The sequence below is a fragment of the Podarcis erhardii genome, assembly GCF_964252035.2.
Source record: "Podarcis erhardii genome assembly, chromosome: 7".
NCBI lineage: Eukaryota > Metazoa > Chordata > Lepidosauria > Squamata > Lacertidae > Podarcis > Podarcis erhardii.
Window position 1 is genome coordinate 74723788 of NC_138511.1, and position 26167 is coordinate 74749954.

Genomic DNA, 26167 nt, shown 5'->3' on the forward strand with positions numbered 1-26167 from the left:
CCTGTAACCTCACTTCTTGCAGGAGCGGAAGATCAGTAAAAAAAAGAGGGGGTAGAACTCAGTTCTTTTAGAACCCAAATCCTGCCACTTATGCAGCAAGCTCAGAATTGCAGATCCCAAGACAGCTTGGAATCATAGACTTGTAGAGTTGGGAAGGACCCTGAGGATCATCTAAGTCTAACCCCCCCCCCCCAGTGGCGTAGCGTGGGTTGTCAGCACCCGGGGCAAGGCAAGTAATTTGCGCCCCCTAACCCATGGATTTGCACCCCCTAACCCTAACCCCCAGATGTTGCGCCCGGTGCGGCCGGCCCCCCCTGCACCCCCCACGCTACGCCACTGAACCCCCCTGCAATGCAGGAATATGCATTTGTCCCACACGAGGAATCGAACCTGCAACCTTGGTGTTATCGGCACCATGCTCTACCCCACTGAGCTACCCAGTGGTGAGATGGAACTTTTGAGCCCATTAGGGTAACAACAAACAAAACAAAGCAAGCGAGCCTAGTTAGAAAAAAACAACCCACGTTTATTGATTGGTCAAAGTTTGCTCCATGCTTGGATGAGAGACACGGAGATGTGGATGGTACAGCAAGGAGAAGCTGTGAGCAGCGCCCCCTGGGGGAAGTGGAGTGTATGCCACAAAAGCAAGCCCTCCCTCGCTCCTTTTTATTCCTTCGGCTGGCCCTATCCTTGGCTTCACAGGTGGCCCAACACCACCACCCCACCCAAAAAAAGCGTCCTGGTTTCTAGCACTGGGGCAGATTGGCTCTTGGGTAGAATCCCCGTCCCCCTTGTGGCTATCGTGGTCATTGGACTTCTTCTTTTTTTTCTCACAGCGTAGCGGGAGGCACAGAAAGCAAAGCAGCAGCAGCTATGGGGGGGTTAATATGCCCAGAAGCAAGGGGGCATCGCTGGGGGGGCATGGCGTGGCATGGGGTGGGGTGGGTGTTTCCCAGAGGGTGGCAGCAGGCAGCGTTATTGCAGTTTAAAGGGACCCTGTTTTGGGGGTTATGGGAACCAGCCCCCAGTGGGGTGGGTGCCAGCTGAAATAGACAGGCAGAGGGACTTTGCTACCTCATGGCCTGTGTAGCTCCCCCAACCCCACCCAGGTGCCCGCCCCCGTCATGCAATGGAAGCGCAAGAGCTAACTGGTTATAAAATTGCCCCTCCCTTGTCGAGGATAGAACGGAGAGCCCCTCCCCCTCCCGGGCAGTCGGTGCCAAGGTGCCAAGGTCTCAGGAGAAATGTTCCTGGGCGCAGTTCATCCCCCAGCCAGTCGGGAGCAGCAGAGATTGGCGAGGGCACCTACACACCACCGGCTGGAGCTGGAAGAGAGAAGGAGAAGAAGGAGAGAGGGAGAGATTGAGAGAAGAGTGGCAGTGGCCGTGGCAAGATGGAGAGAAGCGAATTCTAGCATTTGGGAGCCCTGGCAAACAATGTCTCCCTGTAGGCTTCCCAGCTGCTGCAGGAATCGTGCTCTCCGTTGCCATGGCGTCACCATAGAGTCCTCAGCATCCCCTCCGACGTCAGCAAACTCCATGGTAACGGAAGGTGGGCGGGAGGTTACCTCAGGTGTGGGAGCTTCAAGCCGCCCTCCCTCTCGCAATTTCCTCAGTGCCTCCATAAGGAGAAGGTGAAGGGGGCAGAGAGGCAGGCACCTTCGCATGTGCGCAAACGCAGATCGGCGGGAAGGGGGCTGTTTTCGAAACACCCTGGGCACTTTGAGGCCGTAGCTGTTCTTACGGGGGTCCGACCGCATCCTGGCAAATCCAGCTTGCACCATTGAAGTGGATTCGGCCCTCTTGTGCAACAGGGCCCATCCCCCTCCCTCGCAAAATATTTATTTTTATTAATTTATTTTTGCAGTAAGGAAAGGGATGCGCTGGAAATTGAGGTAATGGCTGCTTTTGAAGCAACGTTGTCAAACCTCTCTGGGAAGAAATCAGAATGAATGTATAATAAACGTGACCTCTCTTATGGGTAAAATATGGCGGTTCAGGTGGACCCCTGGCAGTGGTGGCTGGTCTGTTAGGGAATACATATGAGGCACTGCCCTGCCAACCTCAGTCTGCCCCTCAGACAGCCCCCTTCTGCCTGCCTTGGCACCCAGTCCAGGGTGCAGGGAAGGGCTCTAGCCGTCAGCTTCCTCCTCCTTAGTCTCACATACCGGTCAAATGCCCTGGAAAAAAAGAGGACATCCCTTTTTTTCTTACGAGAGGACAGTGGCCCAAATGGCCGTCATGATCTCGCACTATTTCAGGCTGCACCATTTTTGGGCACGGCGCACAGAAATTTGCATTTCAAGGCACCCCAAAACTTAAGTTTTTGGGTGCTGTGCCTGAACACAGTGCTTTGAGGGGGGGGGCTGCAATCTCAGGCGGGTCACGTAACTCGCTCGAGACCCAGAAGATGGCGTCCCAGATTCGGACCATGCCGTGCTGGAAGGTACGGTCTCAGTGTTGCTTTTGTAGAACTCAACAGGGAAGAGGATGAGGATAAAACAAGAATTAGTTGGCTTCGCTTGTCATTGGCTCTGGCTTCACCTATTGGTATCTCGGGTGCCCCCTACTGTTGGCCTCCGTACTGCCCACCCTACCAGTCCCAGTGCACCAGCCACCACTGACCCCTGGTCTGCTTTTAAGTAGATTGAAGAGAGAGAGGGAGGTTGTGTTCCCTGCTAAGTTTGCACAAGGCTACACACACAAACAGGCCCATGAGATACCACTTGCCCTGTTCCTCCCTCCCTCCCTCCTTCCCTCCCTCCCAAGGCCAGGTCACACTTACTAGGAGACTTGCCCGATGCCCTGGGGTCCGACAGGCTGCAGAGATGAAGACACAGAAAAGGGAACAAGTGAATAGGGATGAAGGGCACAACGTTTGAGGAGGAGGGAGGTCAGGTGGAGGGTGTTGCAGAGTTCAGCTCAGGGATGAAGACAAGAGAGAAGGTGGTGAGGAAGCACCTACCTGGGGTCAGATTTTTTGCACTTGAACTTTTTACCTGCAGCAGGAGGGAAAAAGAGAGAGCAAAGTATGAGTGGAAGGGAAGGGCTAGGAGGCTGCGACAACGATCCTGTCTTGCTATCTGGTGGGACCAAGTGTCATTCATAAATAAATAAAAATACTACTGGGGCCTGTAACAAAACATTGCAGCGTAACCTCACCCTCTTATTCAGGACTGCTGCCCAGCTGGAAAAGGAGCCATGTAGTGCTGTTCAGAGCTCTCAGCATGAGGATAGCATGGTCTAGAGTGGAGGAAAGGAACCTCCCCCACTCAAAACACACTGTAGACCCACTGGCCTCAGCTGTACTTTGTAGTGAAATGTGGCTCAGATTTAGGACTGGAGCATTCAGATAAGCTGAACTTGGGCATTTTGTAGCTCTATAGTGAAAGGTGGGTGAGTGTCTTGATAATGAGAAAGGGGAAGGGCACCCTTTTTCACTCCTGAAAGATCTGTGCACAATGTAGGCAAACTAGCTTGTTAACTTTACAGCATGCATCTACCCCCCCCCCCCATCTATCACCTTGTCTAGATAAAACTAATAGGGGCTTTAGCAAGGCAATTAACTCTTCTCCTCTCATTATCCCAGTTTCCTTCCTTCCTCCACCGCTGCCACTCTTTCGACTGCCACCTCAATATTTAGCACAGTCCTGAAAGGTCACACAGGTCCTTAACAGGCTGCTATTAAAAAGTATTTTCCTTTTCATATTTTGTTTGTTTATGAAAAGATTACAGCTGTGTCATAAAATATAAGGTTATTGCTCGACAATAAAATGTAAAATGCTATTTAAATACAGTACAAAATAATCATTAAGGTGACTGGCTAATCAATAATGTTTTTAATGGCTGCAAAGGCCTGTCAGCCTAAAACGGTCTTCCTCAATCACTGCTAGAGGAGAAACTAAATGACTGTCATCTAGCTAAGGCCAGTCAGGGGTCTGTAACTAACAGAGCTCCTCTGGATGGCCTCAGTGACAAATGTATATATGCACCTTCCACATATACCTAGGGAGATCCCTTGGTTAACCCTTTCCCTTCCAATGAAACCCCCCTGAAGCTGCTATTTGCCCTGGAAGTTGAGAAGGCCCATCACATGCAGCTGTATCTTGCATTTCTGTATCTCACAATGGATAAGGCTGTCTATGCTCTGGGATGAAAATAATAAGTGTCCAGAAAAGCGGAATTCTTTGCACTTGTGTCCTGAAAGCAGGTTTCCCATAGGCATCTGGTTGGCCATTGTGAGAACAGGTTGTTGGACCTTTGGTCTGACCCAGCAAAGCTCTTCTTATGTTGTTATGTATAAGCATGATGCAGAATATGACCAAATTTGCTTATGTTACATTCTTTTATCTACCTATCATGTGTGCCCCACCCTTCCTCCATGAAGCTTAGAGTATTGTTGGGGATTCACCACACAACAACAACAACAACAACAACCCTGTGAGTAAGTTAAACTGAGGGAAGGGCCATGACAAGGACCAACACCATTGGTTCAGCGGAACAGCTCATGCCTTGATGACTGAAGGTCCCAACATTCAATCTCCAGTATATCTACTTTAAAAGATCAAGTAACAGGAGATGGGAAAGACATCTCCATGAGTTTCTGGAGAGCTGCTTCCAACCAAGGGAGACAACCCTGGACTGGAATGCATAAGAGTCTTGACTTGATATAAGGTCCCTTCCCATGACTGGTCCAAAACCAGCCAGTGAGCTTTGTGGCTGAACAAGGATATGGATGTTGGTCAAAGTTCAACGTGCTAGCCACTGCATCACTGTGGCATCTCATTTATGTTGCTTCTACTAGTCACTGGAGGGGATGAGCAGAGAGCTATTGTGGGGGGCCCCTAATCCCCTGGCACCTCTGGCATCAAAAGTTTCCTGAGATGTTGCTTCTAGAACCTTGTAGACAGGAAGGAAGGAAGGAAGGAAGGAAGGAAGGAAGGAAGGAAGGGATGCCAGATTCTTCAGTAGCTGCTGATTCCTTTGGCTGATACAGGTATCTGCATTTGGGTGGTTTGTCTGCATAATAGGGCACATATTGGACCCAAGTAAAATATCAAAACTGGGAGCTGAGGGAACCAGACAGGGAGGCCAGTGTAGGAGCCAAGAGAGGAATAAAGGAAGCATACATCAATAAAAAAAGAAGTGACTCACTCAGTGCTATCAAGATTCCCAGCACAAACATGACGATGGCCAAGACCAGTCCCACCGTGCGCAGCGTATCATAGTCTGGAAGGATAATGGAGCCGGTCAGAATGTATGATGTTCATGGTCACCCAAGCACCCAAACCAAGATGCCTTAGATGCCATATCTGCCACCCAGAGACATGCCCCGCCTCTCCCTGTAAAACCCAGTCCCCTTAACACCGCCCCCACCTAGAGTTGAAAGGGACCCCTGAGGGGCAGCCAACTCCCTACAATATCTCTTCCTTCTCGTGTGGGGCAAAAGGATCTTCAGGTAAATTCTTCTCAGAGCAGATCCCATTGAGAATAGTGGACCCAAGTTAGCCATGCTCACTAATTTCAGTGGGTCTACTTTGGGTATGACACAACTCTCAGACCCAGCGACTGTGCTGCATTTCTACAACATTACTCACCATAGGTGAAGGGGTCCATGTGGCTGCTGTTATCTGGGGAGAAAACAGAGAGTGAGAGTACAGTGAGCAACCAGGCCTATTGCGCATTTCATTTCATTGGCTGGTAAATCATTGTCTTGGGTAATGTCGTACCCAATAGGGTTCACTACAAAACAATGGCTTAAATAAATGTTGTATAGTTCATTCCTGCATCCACTATGTGGATAGTGTCATTATACTCATTAGTCACTAGGTGGCGCTGGGCTTAGTTGTACCTGGGTATTGCCATGCATTTCCTGTTGCTGTCCTGTTCTTATTTAAGAGAGATGTTAAAGGTTATTGCCTAGCTTCTTCTAAGTATCCTCTAAGCCTTCCATGATGATCCTTCTACATTTCTCAGTTTAGGGAGCACAATCTGGTGAATCTGAAGTCACTGGTTCCCTTCAAACCGTTTGATACAGGATGTGCCATGAAGTGAGAGTCCAGCATTGACCAGGACACTGAGCTGGAGGCTACAGCATCACTGCCCAAGGAGCTGCACCAGGTTCCTGGCTGGTGCTTAAGAAGGTGCTGAAACCCAAAGCTACCAGGCAGGAGCCCACATAAGAAGAGACCTGCTGGGTCAGGCCAAAGGCCCATTTAGTCTAGCATCCTGTTCTCACAGTGGCCAACCAGATGCCTGTGGAAGCCCCCAAGCAGGATATGAATGTAGTAGCCCCCTCCCCACTTGTGATTTGGGAATGCTGCCTCCAGCAGTAAAGGCAGAACATAGCCAGAATGTCTAGTAGACACTGATGGTCTCACCATCCATGAATTTGTCTAATCCTCTTTGAAAACCATCACGCTTGGTGGTCATCGCTACATCTAAATCAGGTGTCGTAGAACCAGAACCAGGACTCTCACAAGCAATTTGCCCTGGGCTTGTGGAACAAACTGACTCCCACATTACCTCACCCTAGTTCAGGGCTTGGGAACATTTTTCAGGCCAAAGTTCTCATTGCCTTCCGGGACAGTGGTAGGAGAGGCCAAAGGCAAACGTGGGTGGAGCGTTAAACGTGGGTGAATGTACATGTTACCTTGGTATAGTAGACTACTTCCTATACGCACATGCACACACTCTTCTCTTTCATCCAGGCAAGAAAGAGGCAGGATCAAAGCTTAAGGACAAATTCCAGACAGGCAAAAGCATCCAAGGAAGGTGCAAAGTAGGGCTGGTGAGGGGTGTGTCCTGGAGAGAGGGTGTGGCATGGGGAGAGTCCCAAGTACCAGAGAAAGAGGCTTGGAGGAGTGCATTTGCCCCACCCCTGTTCTTCAAAAGGAGTGGACTGGAGAAAGAAGCTCAAAGGGCCCCTTCCACACCTTGTCACTGGGAGCTCTCCTTGGTGCTGTTGGAGCAAATTGCTTCCTAGGAGCTCTCCCTGGTGGTATTAACAACTAATCTGCTTTACTGCCTTGTGTAGATCAAGACAGGATTTGAGCGTGGCATGAGTGGGTTCAAATAGGATTGCCAGGTATCGTTCTTCTAACTTCATAAGATCTAAATCAATGAGTGATGATATAATAGCTGGGTTTTTGACCATGGTCCTCCACTCACTAAGCTCTTCTACCCTACCTGTTATTCAGCAAAACTATAAGTTGTCCTTGATACAGTAAGTGGGAAAGGAGGGGAGGTAGTGGGACCAATGGGCAGTGGGTTGAGAGGTACAGCGACTGGAGCTGCTTTCAACCTTTTAAAGATAACAGGTGTGAATTGGCACCTATCACTTGCTTCCAGGCCAGGATGGGATTTCTACCATTGTAGAATGAAGAACACATTTTTCTAAGAGTTGACCATTAAGTGCCTGCCTCTGTGTGTATATATAGCAACACCGGTTGGGAGTGTTTTGATTCTGATCCCAAGATGTTTTGATACCTGATTGGAAAATTCAAATGGTGTCCCCTCCCCATGGTAAAAAAAAATGTGAATATCTGGCAGTTTGACATCCTTTAGTATTGCCTACAATTTGAGGCAACTGCCTTAATCTTCCTAAATTTATTTATTTTTGTTTATTTTCTAACAATGATGTATTGTGTTTCTTCCATCATTGAACCCTTCCAGAAATGAACCAGACTTGGACCTGTCTAGCTTCAGTAAGGCGGTGGGCCCACGTTCCTTCAGACTATATCTTGGCATCTATTGGAAGGGCAGGCCCTAGTTCTCCAAACAGTGGTCTTGATCCACATCGGGTAGCAACTTTTAACAATGCAATTCTGGATGCTGCCTCTGAGCTGGGAATGTGGTTCTGGTCTTCTGCATGCCCCCAAAAGGTGTGCAATTGGAGGGAAATAAATCTTGCAAAAGAGTACAGTGGTGTCCCGCAAGACGAACGCCTCGCAAGACGGAAAACCCACTAGACGAAAGGGTTTTCCGTTTTGGAGGCGCTTCGCAAAACGAATTTCCCTGTGGGCTTGCTTCGCAAGACGAAAATGTCTTGCGAGTTCCTGCGGGTTTTTTCCCCCTTTTTCTCCCTTTTCCTAAGCCGCTAAGCCGCTTATCAGCTGATCCGCTGATAAGCCACTTAACAGCTGATCGCTAAAAGACGCTAAACCGCTAATAGCGCTAATCCGCTAAGCTGTCAATGGGCTTGCTTCGCAAGACGAAAAAACCGCTATACGAAGAGCCTCACGGAACGGATTAATTTTGTCTTGCGAGGCACCACTGTACCTCTTTCTTGAGTGGTACAGAAAGCGTTTTGCTTGTTGTGCAAGTGGTCCCTTGAAGAAGGCAAAGATGGGAGATCCAACACTACTTCAACCTGCCATCTAATCTAATCTCACTTTCAGTGGATCATGAAGGCCCTTATAGGTTCCTGCCCTTTGGTGTTCTGGGTATGCAGAGCCTATACACTCAAACCAATTTCTAAACCTCTTTAGTGGCTGAAGTTCCCGACTAAGGAACTCTGTGAACTCTTGTTCTGGCGAAGGGTCTGGTCTCTCTTAATGCAAACTTCCCAGTACCTTCCAAAAATGCCAGTTCCCATGATCCTTCAGAAGAGACTTGGAGAGTAAAACCAGTTTCAGATTGGTTTAAATTTTGCGTTGTAGACGTGCCCTGATAATGATAATGATTCAAGCAGTACTGTCAAGACAGGACAGAGTGACACTGACTCATCAGGGAGTCTGGGGTGCTTACAGGCAATGGTGGATCCTTTTAACTCAGTGTCAGGGCACCTGCATTGAAGGCAGAAGGCCACAGGTTCAATCCCTGGTATCGCCAGTTAAAAGGATTTACCAGCAGGTGATGGGGGAGACCTCTCTGCCTGTGAGGAACATCGTTGACAGCTCCTTGCAACTCGAAATATTGCCATGTTTCTGACTTATGGGGAGTGTGGTGGATCACATTCCCTCACCAGTAACTAATCACACACAGCCATCCATCTAGGCTTCAGTGAAAGAGGTTCTAGGCCAGAGGTTATGACTTCAAACACATTTCCAGCGAACATTGCATCCCACAGGTGTTTGGCCAACGGAGGTCTAGACACATCACACTGGGACGGTGTTCATTCTGGCTGCTTGATGTAATTTCAGCCATATTTGCAGGAAAGGCAGATCAATGCAGCTCTCCCATATCCTCCAGCTTCTTGCAACCCATACAGGGGTCAAACACCCCTCAACTTGAGAAAATCCTTGGGAAGACAGTGTGGTGCAATGGTTAGAGTGTTGGACTAGGATCTGGGAAATTGGGATTCAAAGCCCCATTCAGCCATGAAGCTCCCTGGGTGAGCTTTAGCGAGTCACTGTCTCTCAGCCCAGCCTACCTCACAGGGTTGTTGTGAGGATGGAAGCACCTGGGCCATCTTGAGCTCCTTCGAGGAAAAAGTGGGATAAATTAATACATTTTTTTAAAAAATCATCTGCATAGCCAAAGATAACCCAGCTACACAAATATACACACCTGCCCACTCTGACATTTCTTCCACCTTTTTGTAAAGGCCACTCACCTCACACACGGAATGACACTTGACCACATTCCCCCCCCCCATAAAACCCTCCCCAATTCTCTGCACCATCAACCTCTCCCTCTATCCATCCCTTTTGGTGCAAAACCTGATATGCCCCAGATTTCCAAATGGAACTGCTATGTCTTTTAGGAGCAACACCAAAAGAGAAAATACCAGCTGCTGCAACTTCTCCCGATATATATTTATACTTCAGGCAGCAGGCAGCTTTCTCTGCTACGGCTGGAAGTGACGTTAAAATTGAGAGTTAACAGCACACACGCACACCAGTTTTCACTTGCTCCCTTCTCCCATTCTCAAAAGTGCCCCCTCCCACTGCCCCCCTAAGTCAAAATGCCACCTATGCCCCTCCTCTAAGAGCAGGTCTCGGCTCCATCATTCTGGGTTATTGGGAAAAAGGCCTGCTTCAAGTGCCCCTACCTCTTATTAAACAAACCCACCCTACCCATCTCGGTCACCTGCATAAGTGATTCCTTCTCTCTCCCCCCCCCCCCCCGTCGAAACCTATCTGCAGAATATAGGTAGGGAGAGGGCTCCAAAGTGCTTGATGCAAGATTGAGGGCGGTTGCTGCTGCAGCGCAGGGACTGCGGATGAATAATGCAAACTCCAATGCAGGGGATGGGGTGTTGCCATGGAGACAGGACACTGCATAGCCGGGCGCAGTGTCTTAATCCGCTGCCAGGGCTAGGAGGGGGCAGCTGAGGAGACAGGATGCTTGCTTGGGGAGCCACGCAGCTGGCGCCTTGCCAGCTGTCGACGGGAAACTTTCCTGGCTGGGGCTCCTCCTGCTCCCCACCACGAAACAAGCACCCCTCGTTTTTTTAAACCCACAACTGCCCTGCCAGTGGAGGGCTGGCGAATGAAAACGACCACCCGTGTCCTCAGATCCCCTCTTGCACTGCCAAGAGTCCCATCTCTCACCCTTCCTGCTTCCCTCTGCCCCTCCTGTAGCCCCTGCGGCCTGTCCAGGAATCCAGGGGGCCAGACAGGAGGCTGGCGTGTGGGTCAAGCTCCCCCACCGCTGAGTCAGCAGGTTTCCCAGAAAGTTCTGGAAGCCAGCCAGGGGAACACCCTGTAGACAGCAATAACCAGGGCAGCCGCAGAGATAAAGGGAGAGGCGTTTCCCAGAGATGCTTATTAAATGGAGAGGCCTTTCTTTCTCTCTCTCTCCTTCTCCCCACAACACCTCCTGCCACAATCAGGCTGAGAATGTCCTCGCCTGCCCACCAAAATCAAAGCAGCCTATGAGGCTGATGCTCTGCAGTGCTGAAGATGCCTAGGAATTCTGTTTAAAGTGCTGACCCTCTTCAGAATTTGGGATTTGAGGTTGGAAGGTGGAGGTGGGGTGTTTGTGGCTCCAGGCCAGCCCCTCAGAAGTCCTTGAAGTAAAACAGCATTTCTTTGGCTGGCAGATTCTTGCTGGGCAGGGGTCCAGGATAATGCCGGTGGTAGGTTAAGGACTGTGAGCCTTTGGAAAGGTACTTCTGCATCTGAAAACTGCCTGAGGCAGGAACTCTTAATAGGCAACAATATCTGCTCTGATACGATAAGCATTAGTGGTGCGTTGACCACAAGCAGTTTCATTCTGGGCTAGACGGCTCCAGTAATTAAGTCACAGAGCCTGTTCTCAGATTGCCAGAGCTCAGCCCTAGAAACGCAATTAAGATCAGTGGCCCTAAGCATGTGCAGAGTGCCTTTCCCTCATCAGTGACCCAGCCTGCCATCTAGGCTTAAGTAGAAGAGTTCCAGGTTGGTGGGGCCGTGGTATGATTTCAGACACGATTTGTACACTACAAATCTAAACTGAGCAGTAACTAATGTAGCTTCCCCCAAGGATTCTGGGAATTGCAGTTTTGTGAGTGTGCAAAGAACCCCCTTTTAGGGGCCCCAATGCGTCTTCACATTATAGTTCCAGAGTTATTGGTTGGTAAGCATGACAGCTAAGCAGGCTTGAAACCAGTTTACATGTGTATTCCATATTTTAGTCTGGCCCCTCTTTAAAAATTAAGCTCTGATCACAAGTCTAACCTGTGCATGGGAACTAGCTTTGGGTGGTGATGATGAGTCTTATTATTGTTGCTATTGCAAATACTGTTTAAATGTTCGTTGTGGAGCAGAAACAAATGTTGGAGAGGATTTTAGTGTCCAGCAGATTCTAATCTGAATTTGTTTATAAAACCTGCCCATCGGATTGTTTTTCACTACACCCAGCTATGGAGACTGTTGGATACTTAGTTTTTAAGGTACAGAGATGTTGACTTTAGCAAGAATACTTAATATTGCCTTAAAACTCACCTACAAAAATTAGTTCATGTTCTTTTAAATGTCATAATCATTTGAATTTCAGAAGCAAAACTGGATGGTCTGAACTTTTTTAAAAAATCAAATCTGAATATGGAGGTGTTAATGAATTCCAAATTTGTGTGAATTTCGTTTCGTCTGTTACTCTAATGCGAAGTCGTCAATGGGCTCAGAGGGTGGTCCTAGACAACTCACTATGGTTTAACTTGACTTCTCCTTCTCTGAAATGGAAGTAATAAAGCAGGAGCCTACAGGCTTCTTATGAGGCTCAGTGAGATAAGGACTGTAAAATACTTCAAATGAGAAGTAATATATTAATTATGAGTCACCAATATTATTCTGCAAAGTAGTATCTCCTTAAAATTGTGGATAGGCAGACAAGAGCTTTGATGGAGGAACTGTCTCATTTATCATGGTATGAGCAAGTACAGCCAGTTGTTGCTGGATAGGTTCTGGAGAGGATCAGCTATGGTAGAGATTTGGGGGGACTGGGCTCTAGTGGCATAGGAGGACTCAAGCTTCAAGGTGACACAGAACTCTTCAGCAGGCAAATCGAAGAGTTCTGTCACACATTTAAAAACTTGCGCACTTGTCCAATAGGTCCCTCTATTTGTCAGGAGCCTTTCAGCAAACAATTGAGCTTTCCACCTCAAATAATTCTCCATCAGGCACAAATAGCAACCACTTCTCATGAATATGCAAACATCCAGCACTACACATAAGTGACAGCTCTTCGGTTTCTCTTCTGGTGAAAAATAGCAGCAGAAATATCAGAGGAAGTCTCTCTTGGTGTCACAAGACATGTCCTCATGATCAGCTACCACAGATTTCTGAAATCCTTAATATCCTTTAAACCACTCTGTTTGACCACAAAATCAAGGTGGCTGAGAATGCCCTCCCCCCACCCGAATTCAAATTATGTGTTCAGTGGCTATTGATGGCCGCAGAAACAAACCTAGCAGTTCAGCCCTACACATTCCAAGCCTATAATCAGAAATAAACCCCACTGAGTTCAACTACCAGGTAAGTGGGCCCAGGACTGCAGCCTAAATGTTTCCACATTCAGTAACTTGGGTTAAAAACCAACAATGCATATGATTCTGTGAATAATACCCCAGGAGAGTATTCCCTAAGGAGGTTAGTGCACCTGTGGGTATCTGAATTCACATGGAATTTACTTCCTACCTGTTTTCTCTAATAAATCTGAGGCCCTTTTTCATGTACCTCCTCTATGAGAGGTTCTGAGGCTGGCAACAACACAAGAATTGGCCTTTTCTGCAGCGGCTCCCTGTTTGCAGAATACTCTCCCTAGGGAGGTTCATAAGGCATCTTCATCATATATATTTTAAGGCACCAGGGAAAACATTCCTCTTCAACCAGGCCTTTGGTTGAGTAATATTCTGCAGCCTTTTAAATGTGTTTGTGCGAGGTGGGGTTATTAATAATGATGATGACAATGATTATATTATTTATACCCCACCCATCTGGCTAAGTTGTTTCGTTGCTTCTGTTTTAACTATTTCTTGGTGCTCTTATCTTGTATTGTTATCTTGTGAGCTGCCCTGAGATCTTTTGATGAAGGGAAGTATATCTATATCTATCTATCTATCTATCTATCTATCTATCTATCTATCTATCATCTATATCATCTATCTATCATCTATCTAATCTATCTATCTATCTATCTATCATCTACCTATCTATCTATCTATCTATCTATCTATCTATCAAACAAACAAACAAATATGTGGGTAAATCTATGGCTTTACGGTTTTGCAGCTGTCCACACTTGCCAAGGGAAGCTTCCTCCTAGAGGCTGAGAGGGGAAAGGCTTTCTCAAACGTTACACAAGTGATTTTCAAAGGATAGGTAGCCTGGGAATGCAAGAGTTCCAAAAGGGGATACAGTATTTATTTAACTCACTGGTTTGGGGTGGGGAGAGGACTTTACCAATGGACAAACAGCAACCACACTTCTAGCAGGGCATACATGAAAAATGCAAACAGATGTGCAGGTAAGTAACTAACAGCCAGTGCTCACATTCGGGAATCTGGTAGGTGCTTATCACAAGCTGTTTAGGGACTACTGTGCCCGGTACATTTATTTTAGCCCTGAGCAAATTGCTGTAAGCGTACACCTAAGCATCTAAAGAATGAATGCAACCAGGGCGGGATTTAGGTTTGATGATGCCCTGAGCTACTGAAGGTAATGGGGCCCTTTATTTGTCCAGCTGTCCTTTGTCAACAACAAATTGTCACTGTTTCTTGTGTTGAATATATGCTATATATACCTTAGATACCTAATAGGTATCTAAAGCCATTTGCACATAACAAAATATGTATTTTATCAAAGTAATTGATGTAGAAATGAGCAAACCAGGCTAGGAGCCTACACAAAACACTGTTGCTGTATGTAGGTTTTATTTTATTTGTTTTTTATCTTATATTTTGGAAATGTACATCCAGTTGTTTTTTCTTTAATTTTTTTGGGGGCCCCAAGAGAATGGGGCTCTAGGCTATAGCTTGTTTAGCATATACATAAATCCAGCACTGAATGCAACAAAATTTTGCATCATGCAAGCACGCTTGGCAAGGAGCTGCAATTGTCTGGATCTCCCTGTTGACTGATGCGGAGTACACAAACTTAAGTTTGCCACTGCAAATGGCCCTGAGCAGCTGAGTTACTAAGCAGGCGCATAACCTTCTGTGGCTGGGATCAATGCATGTAGCAAACAATAACCTTTCCTGACTCCCTCCAACTTCCCAGCCTGCGTGCAGGAAAGCACATCACCTTGGCCTGGGCAGAGAGGGCAGTTCCATCACGACGAGGAGGAGGGGAACTGTTGCAGACTGCTGGATGCATGCATGCATGCACGAACACACACAAAAGCACACCCTGTACGCTCGCCTTCCCTAGTAAACAGACGTACACCTTTCCTAGAACGCCTGCAGACTGATGGCTGGTCCAAAAGTCCCTCCCAAGCAACGCCTTCCTTATTCACCAATATTTCCTGCCACAGGGTCACATTTCCAGAGTGTATTACAACCACACTTCAAACAGGGGAGATGGACACACACATTTTGAGCATTATGTGTAACAGAGGCTTGTTCCCTTGCTTTGTACCTGGCGAACATCCCATTTATGAAACTGCAGGTACCCTGGTTGTTGGATCACACGGAGGAGGGGAACATAGGAAGCTGCCGTCTACAGGGTGAGGCCACTGGTCCGTCTAGCTCAGGGGTCAGCAACCTTTTTCAGCCGTGGGTCAGTCCACCATCCCCCAGACCATGTGGTGGGCCAGATTATATTGGGGGGGGGGATGAACGATTTCCTATGCCCCATAAATAACCCATGGATGCATTTTAAATAAAAGCACACATTCTGCTCATGTAAAAACACCAGGCAGGCCCCACAAATAACCCAGAGATGCATTTTAAATAAAAGGACACATTCTATTCATGTAAAAACACACTGATTCCCGGACCATCCTTGGGCCAGATTGAGAAGGCAATTGGGCCACATCCGGCCCACGGGCCTTAGGTTGTCTGCCCCTGGTCTACACTGACTGGCAGCAGCTCTCCAGGACTTCAAGCAGGGAGTCTCTTCTACCTGGAAATGCTGGGGACTGAACCTGGAACCTCCTGCATTTGAAGCAGATTCTCTACCACTTCGATATGGTCTTTCCCGAAGGGCTACAGAGGCCCTCCAGTGAACAATCTACACATTATAAGTTAGCTCTATGCACATGCCCCCCCCCCATGTTAAATGAATGTATGGAGAAGGAGAGATACTGTGCTCTTGACCCCACCAGCCTGTCATCCCAATGGCTGAGCATTCAACATCACTACGAACCGCGCATGTCCACAGCTGCAAAAGCCTTAACAGCTACAAACTGGATCAAGCAAATGAAAAGAGCTTAGATTTGATTAGGGAGCCAGATAATACTCAGCATAAACCATAATTTAATACTTAAAACACAGTCCGTAAAATATTCCAGAATAACTATTCACATTAGCAGGGGGAAAATGTATATACGGGGGGTTGTTGTTGTTTTTTGCAGGCGATGGAAGTAACTATTCCCCATGGACTCTGCCTACTGCAATGATCCAGTTGCAAGCTTTAAGACCAATAAAACAAGATATGTACTGGTAACACTTTCTTGTTTTAAAACCAAGAGGATTGGTAATGAAAAGAATCGGGGAAGGGAGTCCTAAAACTGGAGAACCAGAAATCCAGGCATATCGTCCAAAAATAGGCAGTGCTTCAATTGCAGGGAGAGAGTCTGTCCCCCTTAGCTTCTCGACGGCCATTTCAGCTTCTGTTTTTAGAAATCTATTGAGGGGGTATGATTTAGCTGAAATTGGAGGAACTCAGCAGTGGGGCTTGTAGGTTTCCTTAAGGGTGCTCCAACCCTATACAACATTTAGAAGACACCTGAAGGCAGCCCTGTATAGGGAGGTTGTGAAGGTTGAATGTTTTATTATGTTTTTCTATGTGTTGGAAGCTGCTCAGGGTGGCTGGGGCAACCCAGAAAATATCTGTTGTTGTTGTTGTTGTTGTTGTTGTTATTACTACTACTACTCCCTACTCAATTGAGTAGAAGAACCTTATGCATGTACACGCGCAGCACATGTAATACCATATGTGTGACCACTAGGTGACAGCATGGCTGGCAGACAAATGGAGTATGTGGTGTGGTGTGTTCAATGGGGAGATGGAATGTATTCATGCCCCTATTGTCAATTGTTGTCTCATCCTTAGCACCTAACTCCTATGTATGTTTACCTGCCAATTGCCTTCCTGATTCCTCATGGGAACTAGGAACATCCATCACTACCAGGCCCCAAATGTACAGGACAAACTTAGATACCATGGCCATGCACTCAAATGCACAGAATCACAGATCTTGCCCTCTTGCAAACACCCACTCAATACAACATACACACCCAGGAGAAAATGCCATTCATGCACGCACACAAAACTAGCAGATGGTACAGCATACACACACAATCACACCATCTGCACCTAGTCTGAAACTTCACACACACAGTGGTAACATGGCATTCATAGAATCAGCTCAAGCATGCACCCTAACACACCCAGGACAGCATCATTTATACAAGTAAGAGGATACAGCATCTGTTTTTGCTCCTGTCTACAATCACATCCTAACTGAGACAACTTTTATATAAAGGGGATACTCCACTGAAATGAGCTATCCAGGCACAATAATGTAATAGATGGAAATTAGGGAGAGTGAGATGTCAAGAAGGCTGTGTCTCTTCAGACTTCATGCCAAACCATGGTTTGCACCAGCCATCGTTTAGATCCCCAACCAGTTTGTGTTTTCAAACGTACAGCAGGCAAACCATGGTTCAGAGTGGCTCGCTTGCTTTCCTTTTTCTGTCTTCTCAGCACTCTCTTTTCTGGGTGTACCAGCCCTTGGAGGTGGAACAGCAACTGTAACTGCAATTCATCCATTCAGATGCCACACCAAGCTACAGTTACTGCAAATCATAGTTTGAAAACCCATTACAAACCATGGTTTCTGATTCTGGTCCACGCAACACGGTTTCTGTGTGTGGGTTTCACGGGGAAACTATGGCAAAGGTTCTCTAACCACGGTTTGGCATTGTGTCCGAAGAAGTGAATCTTAGCATGTGTGGGCTGGAGGGGCCAAAGTTCAGGCAGGGAGCCAATGCTTTGCATTCAGAAGGTCCTGAGTTCGGATTCCAATATTACCAGTTAAAAAGGGTCAGGCAGTGGGGCAGGGGACCCTCTGTCTGAGATCTTGGAGATCTGCTGCTGGTCAGTTTACTGGACTGGGTGGACAAACAGTCTGATATGGTATGAAGCATCATAGATGTGAGTGATATCATCTACAACAATTTCTGCAAAGAATCAATCTCTCTCTCTCTCTCTCTCTCTCTCACACACACACACACACACTCCTCTGCACCACAAGCAACTCTCAACACTGTCGAAGCCGGGGAAAGTAAACAGGGCATGTACACTGTGTACGCAGCACACAAGCACAACTGACTGGGCATTCAGAGCTCTGCACAAACTCTCCCTCTCCCACCCCGCTGCCAACCCCCGCCATCAAAACAACCGCAGCATCCCTGCTTCTGCAAAGTTGCAAATTCCATCCAAGCATCCAACCCCCTTGATGCACAGAGGCTGCCGCCGCTGCCGCTGGGCAGCATCCTGGTCCTCCCCGTGCTGTCAGTCAAACAGCAGCTGCAGAAGCTGATGACTTCAGGCTTCCCAGGACTGCAGTGAGCCGGGCAACATGCTATGTGACTGCAAACACACACACAGAGCCCACACATTTAGCCCCTGCAGCGACTCCTCCCGGGGGAATTCAGCGGGGGGGGGGGGAGAGAAGAGGAGAGGCGAGGAAGGAAGGAAGCAAGCAGGAAGGCAACAGCTTAACACCTGCCTCTGCAGTCCCCAGTTAAGCAACAGCCACACAGCGAGAAATGCCACGGCAAAAGGTGCTCGCTCGCACACGGAGCACCTGCCGGCTCCCAACAAACTGCCAACAGCCCCAAGCCAGCCAAGGTTTCCTGGGGGTGGTCCTGCAGCCCCCGCGGAGTTCATTCCGTGGGACCGTCTCCCCATCGCAGCTGCTCCCCGGTGCCTCAAAGTTGCAGAAGCACAAGCGCTGCCCGCCCCACTCCACCCCGCAACACACACACACACACACCCTCCTCTCTCCTGATGTAAGGAATTGCAGGGAAAGGAGGGAGCGGGGCAGTTCAGTGCAGCCAGGGTTAGCGCAGTTTTCGACACCCAAATCGGAAGTTCTTCCGTCCGCTCCGGAGCGACTCCGGAGCGATTCCGGAGCAGGAGCAGCAGCTCCGCATTCCCGGCTCCTTCAAAGGAAATCTGCCGGTTCGTTTTTGCCCGGAGAAGCGAGTCTCGTTTGAACCAAGCGGGGCTTCCTTTTTTGCACGCGCAAAGCAGTGGGTTTTGTGCGGGGTCTCCCATCAGCGCCCCACTCCTCCAATTTCCTCTCTGCTTCTGGAAGGAAGCGGGTTGGCTAAAACTCGGGCTCCCTCAAAAAATAGTAATGTGGCGGGCAAATAGCTAAACTACCCCCCAACCCAGAAAACTCATTGCCTCTGATTTCCAAGAAGGCTTCCTCCTGCCCCGCAATATCTAGTCTTGGGCAAAGCGGGGGGCTGGACTAGATGAGCTTGTGGGGTGCCCCGCTCGGAAGCCCCCCTCACCCAGCCCTTGCCCCGTCTCCCCGGAGGTGGGAGGGGGCGAATCTCACCATGCAGGGGCGTCGGGGGGGTAGCCATGGTGGTGGTGGTGGTCGATGCGGTGACGCAGCTGCTTCTCTTCGCGGGTCCGATCCGTAGCCAAGAGCGAATGCGGCACAGCCCAGCTGGGAGGGAGAAGCGCTAAGACTGGCGTGAAGATGCGGGGCTGGCGGGTGTTTTTCCCCCTCTCTTCCCCCCCCCCTTTCGTTCCACGTGGGGAGGGAGGGGCCAGTGGAAAGTGAGAGGAGGATCGAGGAAGGAGGAGGTGGAAACCTCAGACCTTGGACTTGCTTCTTACCGCCCCACGCGCTCCATCCCAGGACCCTTAGGAGAAAGAACCCAGGAATCCTGCATGTGGTTCACACACACACACACACACACAAGTTTCCAGCTCCCAAAAGCACACCTCCTCTTCTTCCCTCACCCCCAGACAAGATGTAATAGTAGCCACTAGCTTAGAAGGTTGGGGGGGGGGCAAATAACTTTTTTTAAGCCTTTATTCGTTTAATGGATATGCCACTTTCCCTCAGTGTCCAAAGCAGTTCACAAGAGACATCAGCTACTTTTTATTTATTTATGATTTTTAAAATAAAAAAATCCTTCAAAAATGCACAGCGCAACTGAAAACAAGTACGTAAGGCAAAGTCAACGGATCAAATTTAATATTAGGATGAAATAATAAAAGCAGATGCAAGGTCAACGTAAATAGGGAAAAAGAACACAATTCTCCATGACCGTATCCAGGTACATCAACAGCACAAAAAGTGTGAGAGCCGGCAGGGTGTGACTGGTGCCGTTGTTGTTTTTTAATGCTATGATGCTTCCAGCTGGACTGAAAGGAAGCAAGGTGGACTGGGAGTGTTAAACAGCAGGGTGGCAGGAGGCCCAGTGGTCTCTTTTTCTCACATTGTGGCAGCATGAAAGGGGAAGGGGTCTGCAAGAGAGAAAGAAAAAAAGAAGGGTGCTGCAGGATCAGGCCAGGGGCCCATCTAGTTCAGCATCCTGTTCTCACTGTGGGCAACCAGATGGCCATATGAAGTCCACAAGCTGGACCTGAATGCAACAGCACCTCTTGCGTCCAGTGTGGTGTAGTGGTAAAGAGCGGTAGACTCGTAATCTGGGGAACTGGGTTTGCCTCTCCGCTCCTCCACATGCAGCTGCTGGGTGACCTTGGGCCAGTCACACTTCTCTGAAGTCTCTCAGCCTCACTCACCTCACAGAGTGTTTGTTGTGGGTGAGGAAGGGAAAGGAGAATGTTAGCCGCTTTGAGACTCCTTTGGGTAGTGATAAAGTGGGATATCAAATCCAAACTCCTCCTCTTCTTCTCCTGCAATTGCTGGTATCCACTTCTGAATTCTGGATGTCAGCCCTTAATAGTCTTAACTTCCATGAATTTAGTTCTTCCTTCAAGCCATCCAAGCCAGTGTCCATCACCACCTCTTGTGGCAGCAAATTCCAAATTTTAACTCTATGCTGTGTGAAGAAAGACCTTCTTTTGTCTGTTCCAAATCGTCCAACATTCAACTTCATTGGATGGCTCCAAGTTCTGGTATTATAATCCACTTACTCCACACGGTGCCTGATTTTGTAGACTTCTATCATGGCTTTCTCTTGTCATTTTTCTAAACGGAAAAGTGCAGTCGAGAGCAAAGTCTAGACTGGATTGGTGAAGCAAATCTGGACAGTGGAAAGTCTTACCTCCATGAAGAAGGAGGCCAATAAGAGAAGCTTGAAACAAGGGTTGGGAGAGTCAGGAGAATTCAGGGTTTGCACACCCTGTGGAGAGCCAGATAGGAAGCAATATTATGAGAGAGATGCAAAGGCAGGCAGAGATAGAGGCAGGCTCATTTCAATGTTATGTGCAAATATTCTGGAAGCAAATAACATGGAAAGGAGCACCCAACTTGTGCTACATTCTGCTATATTTATGGAAGTGTCTTTTATGTTGCGTGAAAGCTAAACTGTAACGCAGAATTAACAGGGAAACATCGGCAAAATGGAATAACCTGCCATGTGAATGCAGACAGAGTCTGATCTTTATTTATTACTCTGATTTGTTTGCAGACAGATTGCATGCCTTCCTCTCTCATTCATTCGTCCCACCCTTTTCAAGGCGTTTCCATGTCACTTTCCAACCTGCAGAAGGTCCATTTAAAAGAAGAGAAAGAAGCTGATTTATTTCTCCAAGGCAACAGAGTGCTTTAATCCACTTTTAACTGCGCAAACCTAATGTTCTGGTCTGACAGTCTGGAGGCGCCCTGCAGCTAAAGAGCCTGCAGGGCTTGGGAAAATTAAAACCCTGTTGCGGTTGGTGGCTTCCATTGGTGGTTTTTGCAGGATAGCACCGATAAATGCACAAAGCTGTGGACTAGAGTGGGGGGAAGATCTATGCTATGAGCAGCGAGATCCAGCTTTCTGTGACCACAAGGGTGGGGGGGGGGAGAGAGAGAATAAAAAAAACATTCACTCTCTCAAAGGAAACCAAGTCAGGATGATTAGAACCAGCAGCGAAAGAAAGGGCTTCTTTAACAGAGAACATAACTAGCTTAGAGAACGAGGGGTCGCATGACTACAATGTGATGGGCACTGGCTGCAGTGGAGTGCTTAGGTATTTTTAGTCTCTGGGCTTGTGGGCTTTATGGGAAGAAGACATCTTTTTGAAGCAGAGATGGTGATGTTGCTTCATTCCTTCCCAAATGTAGCAAACCAGCCCTTTGGCAATAGAATCGTAGGGTCGAAAGGGACCACGAGGGTCATCTAGTGCAACCCTCTGCAACACAGGAATCTTTTGCCCAGCATGGGGCTCAAACCCATGACCCTGAGATTAAAAGTCTTGTGCTCTACTGTCTGAACTATCCCAGATTAACTGAGTTGGGGGCCCTTCCTCCTCATTCTGCTGGACATCTGGGTGAAAGTCCTGCCCTGATGGTACCTTTGCTATAGCACAACTTATTTTTAAAGGGGGTTGGCCAAATGGATGGGGGATAGACTAGTGGGAGATGGTACATCAAAGACAACTGGGGCACTGCCTTCAACAACTTCTGCCTTCCTTCCTACTGACCACCAGTCCTCAGTCTCAGCCCTGGTAGAACACAACAGAAAAGAACAGGGGACAAAAGTATTACAGTGGTACCTTGGTTCTCAAACTTAATCCATTACAGAAGTCCGTTCCAAAACCAAAGTGCTCCAAAACCAAGGCGTGCTTTCCCATAGAAAGTAATGCAAAACAGATTAATGCTATCCAGACTTTTAAAAACAACCCCTAAAACAGCAATTTAACATGAATTTTACTATCTAACAAGACCATTGACCCATAAAATGAAAGCAATAATCAATGTACTGTACTATAAAATAAATAAGACAGTATTGTCTTTTTCCCTCCTGCACTGATGCTAGTCATTGTTTGGAGGGGGGGGGGCTTTTATCCATTTCCGCAGTCACACAATCAATCAATCAGTAGCTGAATTGGGTTCCACACAGTTACAAAAACAAATTAACCGAAAAAGCCTCAAAAACAAAAATGCAAAATAAATAGCAAAAACCAAAGCGCCAAACTTAATCCATTCTGGAAGTCCATTTGACTTTCGAAATCTTCGAAAACCAAAGCGCAGCTTCTGATTGGTGAAGGTGCCCCACAAACAATAGCTGACAGCCGCATCGAACGTTCGGCTTCTGAAAAACGTTCAGAAACCAGAACACTTACTTCCAGGTTTTCGGCGTTTGAGAACCAAGGCGTTTGAGTACCAAGGCATTTGAGAACCAAGGTACCACTGTAATCCTTTGGCTCTGCCTGTCAGCTGGCTCTGGCTCCACCTACTGTTTGGATCCCTGCTTTCTGCCCTACCAGTCACAATGAGCACCAGCTACCACTGGGGTAGACCTAGTCAAACAGCTCTCCCCACCCTCTCTCTCCCCTCTGAAGTGGTACCATTCAGGATTCCATAACCTCGGTCTACTTAGGGGTGGGGGAAAATATATTTTTCAGCCAGGAAGCCACATGCCCTCATTCAGGGCATATTCCAGTGGTAGGCAGGGGGGCAGGTGCAGAGGGAAAAAGTGGTCTAAGCAACAGATGCTAGTGACAAAAGCAGTAGCTTACATTGCAGCCTTGCTAAAGCCAGGGGTTAGGAAAATAGGAAGATGCCTTATATGGAGTCCAAGCAGGGGACCTGAACTTTTGTACTCAAACCCCCATGATCTGCATCCAGCATGGCCAATTTTTAAAAATGTATTTATGTATTTATTAAATTTCTATACCACCCTCCCTCCAAGGATCACAGGGCAGTTTACAATATAAAAACACAAAAATGCATAACATAGCAAGAAAGCTGTAGCCCGGAAACATCTGCAGGGCCACACGTTCCCCATTGATGCCCCACTGCATACATAAGTCCAGGGGGTTCAGCAGAGCCTGCTGCTATTATTATTATTATTATTATTATTATTATTATTATTATTATTATTAAAATTTGCATACCACCCTATACCCACAGGTCTCGGGGTGGTTACAGCATAAAATCACAATATAAAAACACAAAATACATAATAAGAATAAAAACAGAAACCACCCAATTACTCCCCTCCCAAATACATGTTTAAATGGCATTGCAGTTCTCCTTGCTTTCATTGTACCATATCAACTTTTGAGACGCGGGTGTCAAAATCAAATGCCAATTCATCAGATATTTTTATTTGTTGTTTATTATGTTTATTTACCATTTATATAGAACCACCAATGCGTACAAGTGCTTTAAAGAGGAACAGCATGACAGGCCCCTGCCCTGAGGAGCTTACATTTGGAAAAAACAACAACTTGCCTTTCTGGATGCTAAGTCTTTTTACCTCTTGGTCCATCACATTACTAAACTATTTGTGAAGCCATGGGGGGGCTAAAACCCTTTTAAAACCATTATTATCTATCGGGACGATGTGTCGAGACTTTCAGGATTCTAACAAGACTCCTTGAGCCATGGGAAACGAGGTCGCATGTGGCTCACAGCCGTCCCCGTTCCTCGTTAAGTCTTTCCATCCCCTAATGAAGCCAGTCTGTGATTTAAGGCGGAATTAGTTTTATGCAAGAACTAATTAACATTTTGCTGAGCCATCTTGCCCAAGGTCAAGTACACATAGTGTTGATGGAATCGCTTTTCTCATCCAGCTCACTCTATTGACAAGCCTCATAAAAACACAAAACAGAAGATCACAAGCTCATAAGAATGACAGCGCTGCTGGAGCACAGCCCATTAGGCTCTCTAATCCCATCAACTCCCCAAAGGCCACAAGACACATTATCCCCAATAGATAATGCCTGTCGCAAGCCTTTCTCCTTACAGTCGCAACCTGCCCCAGCAGCCTATTCTGTTACTGATGAGTGCTTACTGTTCAAAGGAGTAAGGCTGTGCACACACTTTCCCCTTTCCCTCAAAGAATTCTGGGCATTGTAGTTTTTAAAGGGTTGCTGGGAATTGTAACTCTATGAGGGGTAAACTCCAGTTCCCAGAATTCTTTGAGGGAAAGCATGTGTTTTGAATGTGATTTAAAGGGACAGTGTGCTGCATGGCTGATATTGAATCAGACCATAGCTGATTTAGCTCCATAGCTCCGTCGGTAGAGCACGAGACTCTTCATCTCAGCGTCATGGGTTTGAGCCCCATGTTGGGTGAAAGATTCCATGTGAATGTCTTTTGATGAACTGAGTGGAAGACCATGAGTCATGGGGGTGGTGAGAGGGTGTGTATGAATTCAGCAGGGCTTAGTTTGTTTTTGGTTGTTAGTTTGTTAATGTTGTTAATATTGTTTTGTAGAGTGCTACAATGCTTTGTGAATTTTATAATATGAATTTTCTTGTAGTTGTGCTGTTTAGCCTTTTTTTTGTCAAAGAAGGTGATTATTTTACTGATGATTTGATAATTACCGTGTTTTTTGCTCTATAAGACTCACTTATTCCCTCCTAAAAAGTAAGGGGAAATGTGTGTGCATCTTATGGAGCGAATGCAGGCTGTGCAGCTATCCCAGAAGCCAGAACAGCAAGAGGGATTGCTGCTTTCGCTGTGCAGCGATCCCTCTTGCAGTTCTGGCTTCTGAGATTCAAAATATTTTTTTTCTTGTTTTCCTCCTCCAAAAACTAGGTGCGTCTTGTGGTCTGGTGTGTCTTATAGAGCAAAAAATACGGTATTTTATATGATCTATGTTGTAACTGTGATGTTCTGTTCTGTTGTTATTTATTGCATGTAAGCCGCTTTGTGACTCAAGGGAGTGAAAAGAGGTGTAGAAATATAAGAAACGAAATGTAAACCACTTGCAGACTTCCCATAGACATTTGGTTGCCCACGGTGAGAGCAGAGTTCTGGAGTTGATGGGTTTTGGGCCTGATCCAGCAGGTCTCTTTTCATGATAACAGAAGCACAGAGAAAGCTGCCGTTGACTGACTCACAGTACCTTTTGTTCTTACGCTTTTGAGTAAGCTTTCAAAAATCAGACGCAAAGAGTTTCTTACATTTCCAGAGCATATTGGCTGCAACCTGCCAAATGGCATTAGATACTCGCTGTGCCATCCTGAGCACAGTCGCTCAGAAATAAGCCCCACCGTGTTCAGTGGAATTTACACCCTACGAAGAGCATTTACAGGGACGCGGGTGGCGCTGTGGGTTAAACCACAGAGACTAGGACTTGCCGATCAGAAGGTCGGTGGTTTGAATCCCTGCGACGGGGTGAGCTCCTGTTGTTTGGTCCCAGCTCCTGCCCACCTAGCAGTTCAAAAGCATGTCAAAATGCAAGCAGATAAATAGGTACCGCTCCAGCGGGAAGGTAAATGGTGTTTCCTTGTGTTGCTCTGGTTCGCCAGAAGGGGCTTAGTCATGCTGGCTCAGCCAATAAAGTGAGATGAGAGCCGCAACCCCAGAGTTGGCCATGACTGGACCTAATGGTCAGGGGTCCCTTTACCTTTTTAGGAGCGTTTACGGATTGAAGACTGTGGATGGAACAGGAGCCTCAGGTTTCCTTTTTTAAATAATCTGATTGC

The 26167-nt window shown here is 47.2% G+C and overlaps 1 protein-coding gene and 1 long non-coding RNA gene across 2 annotated transcripts; both read right to left on the reverse strand.

Annotated features, from left to right (window-relative positions):
* Positions 1-505: 505 nt before the first annotated feature.
* On the reverse strand, positions 506-19345 carry LOC309346694 (FXYD domain-containing ion transport regulator 7-like). The gene is made up of 6 exons (XM_081870608.1): positions 19158-19345; positions 5597-5629; positions 5154-5228; positions 2965-2998; positions 2785-2819; positions 506-1325 (listed from the first exon to the last, which is right to left on the reverse strand). Exons 1-6 carry the CDS (start codon positions 19183-19185, stop codon positions 1306-1308), a joined length of 225 nt encoding a protein of 74 aa, XP_081726734.1. The 5' UTR covers positions 19186-19345; the 3' UTR covers positions 506-1305.
* A 421-nt stretch (positions 19346-19766) lies between these two features.
* LOC309346219 lies at positions 19767-22544 on the reverse strand. The gene is made up of 3 exons (XR_014158484.1): positions 21373-22544; positions 21195-21282; positions 19767-20922 (listed from the first exon to the last, which is right to left on the reverse strand). It is a non-coding gene; the product is annotated as an uncharacterized lncRNA (long non-coding RNA).
* Positions 22545-26167: the final 3623 nt, after the last annotated feature.

Excerpts from the sequence above, each read along its gene's own strand:
- LOC309346694 (XM_081870608.1), bottom strand. The coding sequence starts at position 19,185 with ATGGCTACCCCCCCGACGCCCCTGCATG. Across the intron at positions 5,229-5,596 it reads CATGGACCCCTTCACCTATG|ACTATGATACGCTGCGCACG; the intron begins GTGAGTAATGTT and ends TTATCCTTCCAG. Across the intron at positions 1,326-2,784 it reads GGCATCGGGCAAGTCTCCTA|CTCCAGCCGGTGGTGTGTAG; the intron begins GTAAGTGTGACC and ends TCTCTCTTCCAG.